At 38.7% G+C, this 12,344-nt stretch overlaps 1 protein-coding gene across 2 annotated transcripts in view; it reads right to left on the reverse strand.

Moving 5' to 3' along the window:
- LOC124596615 (DNA primase large subunit) overlaps nt 1–12,344 on the reverse strand; it is a 91,372-nt gene that overhangs the window by 46,581 nt on the left and 32,447 nt on the right. For both annotated transcript variants that reach the window (XM_047135837.1, XM_047135838.1), the window contains exon 3: nt 1,726–1,847. In XM_047135837.1, coding sequence (XP_046991793.1) covers nt 1,726–1,847 — 122 coding nt within the window. The remainder of the gene's footprint in view (nt 1–1,725; nt 1,848–12,344) is intronic.

A 12,344-nucleotide genomic window follows, 5' to 3' on the forward strand; every position in this document is an offset into this window, starting at 1 on the left:
TGAAATAAATTCTCATAATCTATATTTCCGATTTCCTGCATTTTGAGTTTGTTTCTTTCTAGCTTTGTAGCTACAGTATGTCACGAAAAGTATTACATATTTTCAGAGGCAGTAGTATGGAACAAAGCAAGACAGAAATGTGTAGAGTTAAGAGCATTAGGTCACCTTCATTATTGTGAAGTACGCCTCTTTGACTGCAATAAAAAGTAGCAGAGCAGTTGGATTTTTTAAAAGTCCAATTTCTTGTTTATTTACCCAGTTTTCAAGTAGCGAGGTAGATGGCCTTAAGTCATCACCTGATTTTCCTCAGTCCTCTACACCCAATTTTCTGTTACCCAAACTGCAATACAAATATCCCAGAAACTTACAAATGGAATTAGGATATCTGACAGTTCTATCAGTTATACACTAAACTATCAGGACCCTGAGAATTCTGTGAAGCATGGGAATAACACTATGGATCACATGCTTATCAGGTGTCAACAGGACTCTCAAATTCTCCAGTCAATATTGTCATTTAGCATTCAGTCAGTTTAATATGACTTGTAAAGAACTTACATTTAGAGAGTAGCAGGCATTGGCACTAATCATGTTGCTACAAGGCTGGATGGTGGTCAAACTATCTTTAGATAAACCACTGGATGTGAAACTGGAAGATACGGATGTACCAAATTGTGTGACATCACCCACGTCTCGTGAGGGCAACTGCAGTGGAACGTTCGCCGACATTGTAAATAAAAATGTGAAATTTCGGAGCGTGTAAATATGAGAGTGCCCAACAGCTGACTTGCTCTTAGTTGTTATTATCTGATTTCTCTTCTACAATGAACTATTAACAGCTGCTGCCGTTTACCTGACCTAATTCCACCTTATGTGGTTTCCACCACCACGATCCTTAAGTCGAATGTTGCTTAATATTACAATTTCAATATGAGTGCACAATGAGGTAGAAGTGCTTGGACTTCAATAAATTTCAGTCAGAAATAACTGCTTATTAATTTCTAACAGGAAGTAAGGCTTACAATGTTTCCTATCAAAAACTATCATTGTTGGTTTCTGAATTAGTATCACATTGTCTGTTGTTACAGGAGGTACACATTTGTGCTCCGTATATGTTGTTGGACCTAATGTGAGGGTTACAATACTATCTGTATTGGTCCATCCAGCTGCATTGTATTAATGACTGCACTGGACACTGGGTTCCATCTGGGTTGGTCCTAATACATATTAACACAGTAACAATCAGCACCGTATTTTTGAATAGTAGTCCAGTATTCTGGAGAAATATTGTAACAATTTGCCTGGTGACTGATAACATAATTGTGAAATATTAATAATTTAAAGTTTTTAATTTAAACACACCTCTCTAGCCATTTCTCCTGGGTATCAAATATCTGGAGTCTGATACTGTTTTAACGTTAGCATTGTATGGCAGTATTCTTTGCAAAAGAGCCACTATTCTTGTAATACACACACAATTAATTTACTGCACACTTGTATAAATTTTTAGAAGTAGACAATTACAATCAATCCAATTAAAAAAGCAGCAAATTTTTGTAAACAAGTTAAAGATTTATTTTCCCTTTTTAGAAAGAGAGAAATACATTTAAAGCAGCAGCGAATCATTCTAAAGCATATGTGTAACAATGGAAAGTACAGAAGCAGTTCTATTAGTAAAACACTTCAGGCAACTGAGGTATTTGTACATTCTGAACAGTTACATACTGCAAATCGGGGAAAAGCCTTTATGCCCTGTTTCTTGATCTCCGCGACAATTTTTTTCCTCCACTCTTCAGAATATTTAGGAACATTCTTTTGAAGATTTGCTTGATCTATAATCCTTAGAACTGAAAATAAAAAAAGGAGGGATGTCATTAAGCAACATGTTTACTTCACCTGAGAGGATTAATTTATAGTGTAAAGGAATTGCACTAGAACAGGACTTCCTTCTTTGGTGACAGGTAGTATAAATTAATGGTGAAAGGAATAGAAGATTTTGGGTGGATAAGAAGGACTTTTATAAGTAGTTCTTAAACAAGTTTGTAGAGGAAGAAGGCTTATCACTGACTGTCACAGTGTTACCAACTTTTATATAAAGGATAAGAGTAGTCACCCAAACTGGTATGCATGTAAGTAATGGAGTCACCAATTGGTGGGACACTGGAAAAGGTGAATTTTCATGGGAGTGAGACCATTGCTACTAATGAGGCATGTCATGTGAACCTTCTTGTGGACTGTCGAAAAGAACTCTCCCACTTCACACAAATTCTTAAATGTTCACCCACTCCACACAAATTCTTAAATTCTCTTCTGGTACAATTATGGTGAGAGTTCCACAATTTGTTTGGTTCCATGGCTTTAAGATACACGCTCTACATTTCTCTGAAACCATTAACATTCTTTCCCTGACCATTGTTGTGGTCTTCAGTCCTGAAACTGGTTTGATGCAGCTCTCCACGCTACTCTAACCTGTGCAAGTTTCTTCATCTCCCAGTACCTACTGCAGCCTACATCCTTCTGAATCTGCTTAGTGTATTCATCTCTTGGTCTCCCTCTACGATTTTTACCCTCCACGCTGCCCTCCAGTACCAAATTGGTGATCCCTTGATGCCTCAGAACATGTCCTACCAACCAATCCCTTCTTCTAGTCTAGTTGTGCCACAAAATCCTCTTCTCCCCAATTCTATTCAATACTTCCTCATTAGTTATGTGATCTACCCAGCTAATCTTCAGCATTCTTCTGTAGCACCACATTTCGAAAGCTTCTATTCTCTTCTTGTCTAAACTATTTATCAGCCATGTTTCACTTCCATACATGGCTACACTCCATACAAATACTTTCAGAAACTACTTCATGACAAATCTATACTCGATGTTAACGAATTTCTCTTATTCAGAAATGTTTTCCTTGCCATTGCCAGTCTACATTTTATATCCTCTCTACTTGGACCATCATCAGTTATTTTGCTCCCCAAATAGCAAAACTCCTTTACTACTTTAAGTGTCTCATTACCTAATCTAATTCCCTCAGTATCACCTGATTTAATTGACTACATTCCATTATCCTCCTTTTGCTTTTGTTTATATTCATCTTATACCCTCCTTTCAAGACACTGTCCATTCCGTTCAACTGCTCTTCCAAGTCCTTTGCTGTCTCTGACATAATTACAATGTCATCGGCAAACCTCTAAGTTTTTATTTCTTCTCCATGGATTTTAATGCCTACTCCGAACTTTTCTTTTGTTTCCTTTACTGTTTGCTCAATATACAGATTGAATAGCATTGGGGAGAGGCTACAACCCTGTCTCACTCCCTTCCCAACCACTGCTTCCCTTTCATACCCCCTCGACTCTTAAAACTGATATCTGGTTTCTGTACAAATTGTAAATAGCCTTTCGCTCCCTGTATTTTACCCCTGCCACCTTCAGATTTAGAAAGAGAGTATTCCAGTCAACATTGTCAAAAGCTTTCTCTACGTCTCCAAATGCTAGAAACGTAGGTTTGCCTTTCCTTAATCTTTCTTCTAAAATAAGTCGTAGGGTCAGTATTGCCTCACGTGTTCCAACATTTCTACGGAATCCAAACTGATCTTCCCCGAGGTCAGCTTCTACCAGTTTTTCGATTCGTCTGTAAAGAATTTGTGTTAGTATTTTGCAGCCGTGACTTATTAAACTGATAGTTCGGTAATTTTCACATCTGTCAACACCTCCTTTCTTTGGGACTGGAATTACTATATTCTTCTTGAAGTCTGAGGGAACTTCGCCTGTCTCATACATCTTGCTCACCAGATGGTAGAGCTTTGTTAGGCCTGGCTCTCCCAAGGCTGTCAGTAGTTCTAACGGGATGTTGTCTACTCCCGGGGCCTTGTTTCGACTTACGTCTTTCAGTGCTCTGTAAAACTCTTCACGCAGTACCATATCTCCCATTTCATCTTCATCTACCTCCTCTTCCATTTCCATAATATTGTCCTCAAGAACATCGTCCCTAATAGACCCTCTATATACTCTTTCCACCTTTCTGCTTTCCCTTCTTTGCTTAGAACTGGGTTTCCACCTGAGCTCTTGATATTCATGCAAGTGGTTCTCTTTTCTCCAAAGGTCTTTTTAATTTTCCTGTAGGCAGTATCTATCTTACCCCTGGTGAGATAAGCCTCTACATCCTTACATTTGTCCTCTAGCCATCCCTGCTTAGCCATTTTGCACTTCCTGTCGATCTCATTTTTGAGACGTTTGTATTCCTTTTTGCCTGCTTCACTTACTGCATTTTTGTATTTTCTCCTTTCATCAATTAAATTCAGTATCTCTTCTGTTACCCAAGGATTTCTACTAGCCCTCGTCTTTTTACCTACTGGATCCTCTGCTGCCTTCACTATTTCATTCCTCAAAGCTACCCATTCTTCTTCTATTGTATTTCTTTCCCCCATTACTGTCAATAGTTCCCTTATGCTCTCCCTGAAACTCTCTACAACCTTTGGTTCTTTCAGTTTATCCAGGTGCATCTCCTTAAATTCCCACTTTTTTGCAGTTTCTTCAGTTTTAATCTACAGTTTATAACCAATAGATTGTGGTCAGAGTCCACATCTGCCCCTGGAAATGTCTTACAATTTAAAATCTGGTTCCTAAATCTCTGTCTTACCATTATAAAATCTATCTGAAACCTTTTAGTATCTCCAGGGTTCATCCATGTATACAACCTTCTTTCATAATGCTTGAACCAAGTGTTAGCTATGATTAAGTTATGCTCTGTGCAAAATTCTACCAGGCAGCTTCCTCTTTCATCCATATTCACCTACTACATTTCCTTCTCTTCCTTTCCCTACTGTTGAATTTCAGTCACCCATGACTATTAAATTTTCGTCTCCCTTCACTACCTGAATAATTTCTTTTATCTCATCATACATTTCATCAATTTCTAATCAGCCATGTCAAATTCTCAATGAGGACTTTTACTCACTTCAAAACCACTAGCTTCCAGCAGTAGTACCACTTCAACAATATCACACCTTTTATACTAAAAGTATCCCATGTAAAGCCTTGGTAATCAATCACATTAATTATATCTATTTTGATCATCAGTGTCAGTCCTAATATTCTTGCAACCCCTCCCCCCACTTCCTTTTCATAAAAGAGGGTTGACAAGTTTTCAGAAATATTTGTGCAGTTTTTTTTACAGGTAATTCACCACTATCCACAAGTCCATTTGCTGAATATTACTGCTGACACATCTGCTGAGCTTTTTAGACAGGAGAAATTAAACAAAAATCTAGGAAAGCTGGGGAGGGGGGATTGAGGGGGAAAATTCAGGATGTTTTCGACAAGAAGGAGACAAAATTAGAGCTAGTAACATAAGTGAGAACAGTCACTTAAAGCGTTATAAATTAAATAGTAGGTTGAGTGAAGTTTGAAGGCTGCAAAGTAGGAGTTAGGAATTATTTATTTAAGTGAGCTGTGATGTATCCTAAAAGTTGTTGTGATGGTAGAACACCCAAGGTTAGTTTAACTGCATTATTGTTGGGAAATCAGATAGCAGCACTGGTGACAAGATTGGAAGAAGGTAAGCAAAATAATTAGAAAATTAAGGGTGTTAAAATAAGATAAGAATAATGGGCACAATAACAGTGAAGAAGAAAAATAAATTACATTCTATTAAATGGATAGAGAGAGAGAAATGGTTGGTTGGTTTGTGGGATTAAAGGGACCAGACTGCTACGGTCATCGGTCCCTTTTTCCAAGTACTAAAAACACCCACAGAGAATAAAAACGATTAACAGAATAGAGCACAGATGACACAGAACAAGAGAAACTGAGACAAAGACCAGACAAAATGAACTAAAATCACACAGAGTGTAACGGTGGTTGGCCGACCATAGAAATAAAAAAGGAAAAACCAACCACTTAAAACACATTAAAAAAATCAGTTTAAAACCGGAGGCCAAAGGCCAGAATCCACACAAAACAATAAGATAAAACAGAAACACTTAGATTAAATGATAAAAACCCCCTGCCCGAATAAAACGTAAAACTAAGTCAGCCGTAGCAGAATCATCTGTTAAAAGGGCAGGGAGCGTGTCACGCAGTGCGAACGACTGCCTGAGCACAGCTAAAAGCGGACACTCCAATAAAATATGGACCACTGATAAAACGAAGCCGCAGCGACATAGAGGTGCGTCCTCACGGCGCAATAAGTGGCCGTGCGTAAGCCGAGTGTGCCCAATGCACAGCCGGCAGAGGACAACAGTATCCTTGCGGGAGACCCGCATGGACGACCGCCACACAGTTGTCGTCGCCTTGATTGGATGGAGTTTGTTGGGCGTGGGCAGATTGCGCCATTCAGCGTCCCAAACCGAAAGAACGGCGCGGCGTAAGACTGCCCGCAAATCAGTCTCCGGGAGGCCAATCTCCAGGGGTGGTTGACTGGTGGCCTCTTTCGCCAGGCGGTCAACATAGAGAGAGAGAAATGATTTGTACAATTATTACTGAAATGCAAGCTACACAATGTGGATGAAGAGGAAAACCGGAAAAGTTTGTTATATAAATAGAAGATGAAGTACATCATTCACAGAGCAGTAAGCAATGAAGTGATTACTACTGACTGGGGTGAAAGTGTTGAGACTATTTGCCAAAAATTTAAACTGAATGAATTGTGATGTTCATCCAGACCATTTTTGTAAAGTCTCTGAAAGACTTCTCATCACACAGATAACAAAAGGAAGAAATGACATGACGCTACAGGGAAATCTGGGATGGTATCTCTCTCTCTCTCTCTCTCTCTCTCTCACACACACACACACACACACACACACATGGTCATCACTGGGATTTCAGATCAACATCAGTGCCTGGAGATTACAGTGCTTTTAAATATGTCTGTCCACTGCCCAATTCCTATGTGGCGAGTAGCAAACTATGTTAATTGATATTGCTAAAGGGAGGGGTATGGAGGTCTGGCAATGGGTCCAACCAGCCCTTGTGAAGCCAAATGAGGAGCTGCTTGAATAAAGAAGTAGTGGGATCATGACGATTCATCTACTGAAAATGACAGCTAGAGCGAGGGTGACATGCTGATCCCACGTCCCACAATCATAAATCGCCCCTTGTACTGCAGCAGTCAGCCAATCCGAACAGACCTAAAGCCTAATCCATGAATGGTGTTAATGTTACATTTACAAGGGAAGAGTTGTACCTAGAGAAGTGATAAGAGAAAAGACTAAAAGTTTTTAACAACTCACCAGCACTTTTCCTAATAATAAGTACCAAAAAAAACGTACGGAGGGGCCAACAATGACACGGAAAGGGGAGAGAGGGAGGGGGGAAGGGGAGGGTCTTGCAACATTCTTAGAGAAACAGTTGAGGAATTAGAGTGCCTCAATGACTCAACTGTGGGCGAGAAAATAAAAGAGGTTTTGAAGCTGAAGGAGACTTGAAATATGAGTACGCGAATATCCACAAAAGTATATCAATGTTGAGCAGAATTATATGAAAGGATTGAGTAACTCGACTGATTTAGTAGGAGATGCCGAGATAATTAGGATTTCAATTTTATGAGATGCTGTGGGGAGCGAAGGTATATGAATGCATTTGGAACAGACAGTTCTAGGAATTGAAAATTTAGAGGAAAATGAATAGCTTATCAGTGTAATGATGATAGTCCTTTGTATGAATGTGGGCAGGAGTATGCAATTTTGTAGACAATCACCACAATAATTTGAGAGATCTATCAGATTACAGAAAAGTTGTACAAAATGACATTTAACTTTGTGCTGAGATTCCTTAATGTTGTTGGAGAGGAGGAGGAGGTCGTCAGCAAATCCCAGGCAGTTTAAATTTTTTGTCTTTGACATTTTCAATTCTGATGTTCCTAGATTCCAGCACAAAGTTGAGCAGTAGTGGTCACAAGCAGTCTCCCTGTCTCAAAATCTTCATGGGGAATTGCTCAGAAAATCTCCTCTGTAAGTGACTAGATTTTCAGTTGGTAATGGGGAGTTCTACCAATTTAACTTTTGGTGGAGCCAGAAATTTTTGTAAGATTTTCTGTTAAGATGCATGAGTACAGTCACATGGCTTCTTAAATTATACAAAAGGTGATTGCAAAGATGCTTGTTTTGTTTACTGTAATATGCCACAAGTAATTTTTAAGACGATGGTTTGTTCTGTACATCGTCTCCAGAGTCTGAAGCCTTACTGGGATTCACCTGTTTTGTGATGCAGTTGTTATTTAACCCAACCATTTAAAACTTGTATGTGCAGTTCAAGAAAGATGTACCTTCATTTATTTGGATTGCTCTTGTTTGCTGTTTTGTGGAGTGGGTAGATTAATAGCTGTGGTCCAATGTTTAGGGAATTTTTATGTTATCCATTGTTTTGAATTTTTGATAAAGCCATATTTCTACAAAAACTTGGGCCTTCTCCACATTTCTTTTAGTTTCCCAGTGTTTTGACTGCTGCTTCCACCTCTTGGGCCATTGGGGGGTTTCTGTGTTGCGTTGGTGTTTATTGACTTTTACTACTACTACTACTATTGTTATTGTTATTATTAATATTGTAACTAAATAATGGAAATTCCTGGACGGAGTAAAAAAAGTTTTCTGAAAATGATAAATTGCTACTAACCACACAGAGGAGGCAATGAGTCATAGACAAGCGCAACGAAAAGACTCTCTCTCTCTCTCTCTCTCTCTCTCTCTCTCTCTCTCTCTCTGTGTGTGTGTGTGTGTGTGTGTGTGTGTGGGCACGCGCGCGCAATGCCTCTTCTATGTGGTGGGCAGGAGCATTTATTATTGTCTGAATTAGGTCAACTCAGTACAGTGCGACACAGCTGATTCATGATATCACATTGTTCTCCTTTTCTCGGCTTCCCAATACTTCTTTCTTCTGTCCATGTCCCTCCTCTCTTCTTTTGCGTTATCTTCTGGAAACCCTTGACCATTGTACTTTTTGCCTGAACTCATGTCTATTTTCTCTGTTTCTCTCTGTTATTCCTTACTCCTGTAAATCTTTCTTAACATCTATAAATCACGAAATTCGGGCTTCTGGATTTTTGTCAAAGTTGTTGAATATCTCTTTGGTTACACTCTTGATATCCATTCTTTCTAAGTGGCCATAAAATGTGACCCTCTGCTTCCTTATTGTATCTATTATATTCTCAGTTTTTTCGTATACCTCTTTGTTGCTTTTTAGTTTCCAAATCCCACATTCATACTACAGACCCCTCTTGGGCTTTTGTGTCAGTTTTTATAAGTTTTCTGGGTTCTTCACATTTCAAAATTTTATTAACACTTTTATCTCGATTTTGCCATTTTCTTGTTACTATGTGCCATTTTTCTATCCTTACTTTTCAGCCTTAACTAGGGGGGTTATACTTTTGGGGTTGTCTTCCAAAGCTTTTGTATCAGTCTCTGGAACTAGCTTTTTAGTAGTTTTTGTCTGGTGAGTTGATCACACTGTAACAAAGCAGGTGGATTGTTTTTCCACTGTCATGCTTCCCCCCCCCCCCCCCCCCCAACATCTTTTTTGCAGTTTTTTTATTTTTTTATTTTTTTTTGCAAATATTTTGAAAAGTGTTATATTTATGATGATGCACAATACCAAAAATTTCAAATATTAACTAAAGGTTTAGCAAACTTCACTTTTACTATGATTTGGTTAATTAGAAGCCACTGGTGTAATAAGATTACCTAGAAACTGTTTTAACTGCAAAATACCAGTAATATAAATTCATCATTGTCCTAAGGGAACATGTAATCAACTGCTAACTTTCAAATAAAATAGATTAAAAGTAGAGAGATAAATGAAGCATTTATGCAGCTAATGCTGGAAATATGGTAGTAACTTTTGTCTTCGTTTAGTCTCAGAGTAATTAGCATACTTAGTTAAAACATTGTTACTGAAACAGAATGCCATATTTTGGCAAACTAGATCGAATAATCCAATAGCAATTATTATTTCATGTAAAGGTCCTCCGTCAAACAAATCTTATTCCACTATTCAACAGAAATCATTAATTATAACTTGTAAAAAGACAGTGGACATTTTAGCCACTCTGTGAAAATTATGCTATGGGCAATATCTGTGATTACTGGTTTTCATTAGCGATGACCATCTTTGGATCTGCAGCAAAACTTGGGAAAACAAAATGCAGCTAGTAGACAGTAAACAACATAAAACAATAAAATAGGCCCCAAATGAAAAGTATTACCTCAATAAATGTGGACAGCATGCATTTAAAATATGTCCTAATACAATGAAACCATAGTGGCACTGCCAAAAAACACATACAAAATCAGTTTAGCATCACCGCAAATATTTAACATGTTCGCTGCCACTGTAATTGGCCTTGCATTGCCATGTAAGCAATCAAATTTTTTTGGGGGTGCACTAAGGTGTCAGTGGCACTTACGTAACATTCTGTATTGGTTGGCCATGGACACGCTAGTGCGTCTCGTTTATTTATCCTGAAAATTGTGACAGTTTGGAGTACTACATTTTTATTTTATATTCAAAAATAAAACAAAACATCCTACTGAGAACAAAAAATATAGTAGAAACAGCATTAAAAAACGAACACAAGATCTTGAAGAAACTTCTGAAATACAATGTATGTCAAATCTCAGAAAAGATACAGTCAAGAACTTTACCGATTACACCCAAACAAATAAAATAAATACAAAGTTCAAGAATAGTACCTACACATAACTGTCGAAAAATGAAAGAACAGAGAAAGTGCTATCTGCCTTTAGAGGTGATTAATAACACAACAATTCAAACAATACCCTGCTTTATTTGGGCAATCTGGGCACTCGTAAATCGTGTCTGTTCGTTGTCCTCGGCTGGCGCATGATCTGCACTTTTTTCTCAGTGTTTCTGATTTTCCAGTTGATTCTCGTTTTACCACAACATGTTGCGGATTTCTGACTGGCCGTCCTACCTGCTTTTGTGGCAATAGTGCTGAGTCCGAATTCTTGGAGGGGCATTTTTGTACCAAAATATTTTTGTGTAGGGCATGTGCATCTGTCAGCATCATTTCCGTAATGTGAATAAAATGTTTCTTGTACCAGCGTATGGTTTTTCATTGTGAGAGGTAATATGATAACACCTGATCGTGCTGATTAACTGCAGACATAAATTTATTGTAGTTTACAATGCCCAAGGGCTTAGATTTCTTCTCCTTTCTTTTGTTTTCAACGTCAAGCATTTCACTTGTAAATGCATTAGAAATGTAGCAAACCTCCCCCTTATCACGCCACTTACCTATCATAGCTCCTTCCGCAAATCTGGCAACGGCTTCACCTTTTTGTAACTTTGCCTTCTGTAGTTCCTTGGTGTATCCTTCCTATTCGCCCTCAGAGTTCCCGTGCATGAGTCTTCTTATACGAGAGCAACTTAGCCAATGTGAAGCTATTATAGTAATTGTCCATGTATACGTGGTGACCAGCATTCAACTTTTCATCCAGTAAATGAAGAACAATTTTTTGTGCATGGCCTCTTTCTCCTAAATTGTTCAGCATGCCAGTGTATACCGTGAATTTTAGGACCATTCCAGTGGGAGTTGTCAAAATATATAGCTTTATGCCCTATTTGTGCTTTTTATTTTTGACCTATTGGAGGAAAAATAATCTTCCATGCCAAAACATCATTGATTCATCCAGTGACAGTTCCCGTCCAGGGTAGTACACTTGGCACATCCTTTCATAGAAAAAAATTGATAACTGGACAAATTTTATACAACCTGTTGGATGGTTTCGGTTCGCCCTGTTTTGGATTCCTACATCTACATCTACATACATACTCCGCAATCCACCATACGGTGCGTGGCGGAGGGTACCTCATACCACAACTAGCATCTTCTCTCCCTGTTCCACTCCCAAACAGAACGAGGGAAAAATGACTGCCTATATGACTCTGTACGAGCCCTAATCTCTCTTATCTTATCTTTGTGGTCTTTCTGCAAAATGTAAGTTGGCGGCAGTAAAATTGTACTGCAGTCAGCCTCAAATGCTGGTTCTCCAAATTTCCTCCGTAGCGATTCATGAAAAGAACGCCTCCATTCCTCTAGAGACTCCCACCCAAGTTCCTGAAGCATTTCCGTAGCACTCGCATGATGATCAAACCTACCAGTAACAAATCTAGCAGCCTACCTCTGAATTGCTTCTATGTCCTCTCTTAATCCGACTTGATAGGGATCCCACACGCTTGAGCAGTACTCAAGAATAGGTCGTATTAGTGTTTTATAAGCTGTCTCCTTTACAGATGAACCACATCTTCCCAAAATTCTACCAATGAACCAAAGACGACTATCTGCCTTCCCCACAACTGCCATTACATGCTTGTCCCACTTCATATCGCTCT

The sequence above is a fragment of the Schistocerca americana genome, chromosome 2, assembly GCF_021461395.2.
Source record: "Schistocerca americana isolate TAMUIC-IGC-003095 chromosome 2, iqSchAmer2.1, whole genome shotgun sequence".
Lineage (NCBI taxonomy): Eukaryota > Metazoa > Arthropoda > Insecta > Orthoptera > Acrididae > Schistocerca > Schistocerca americana.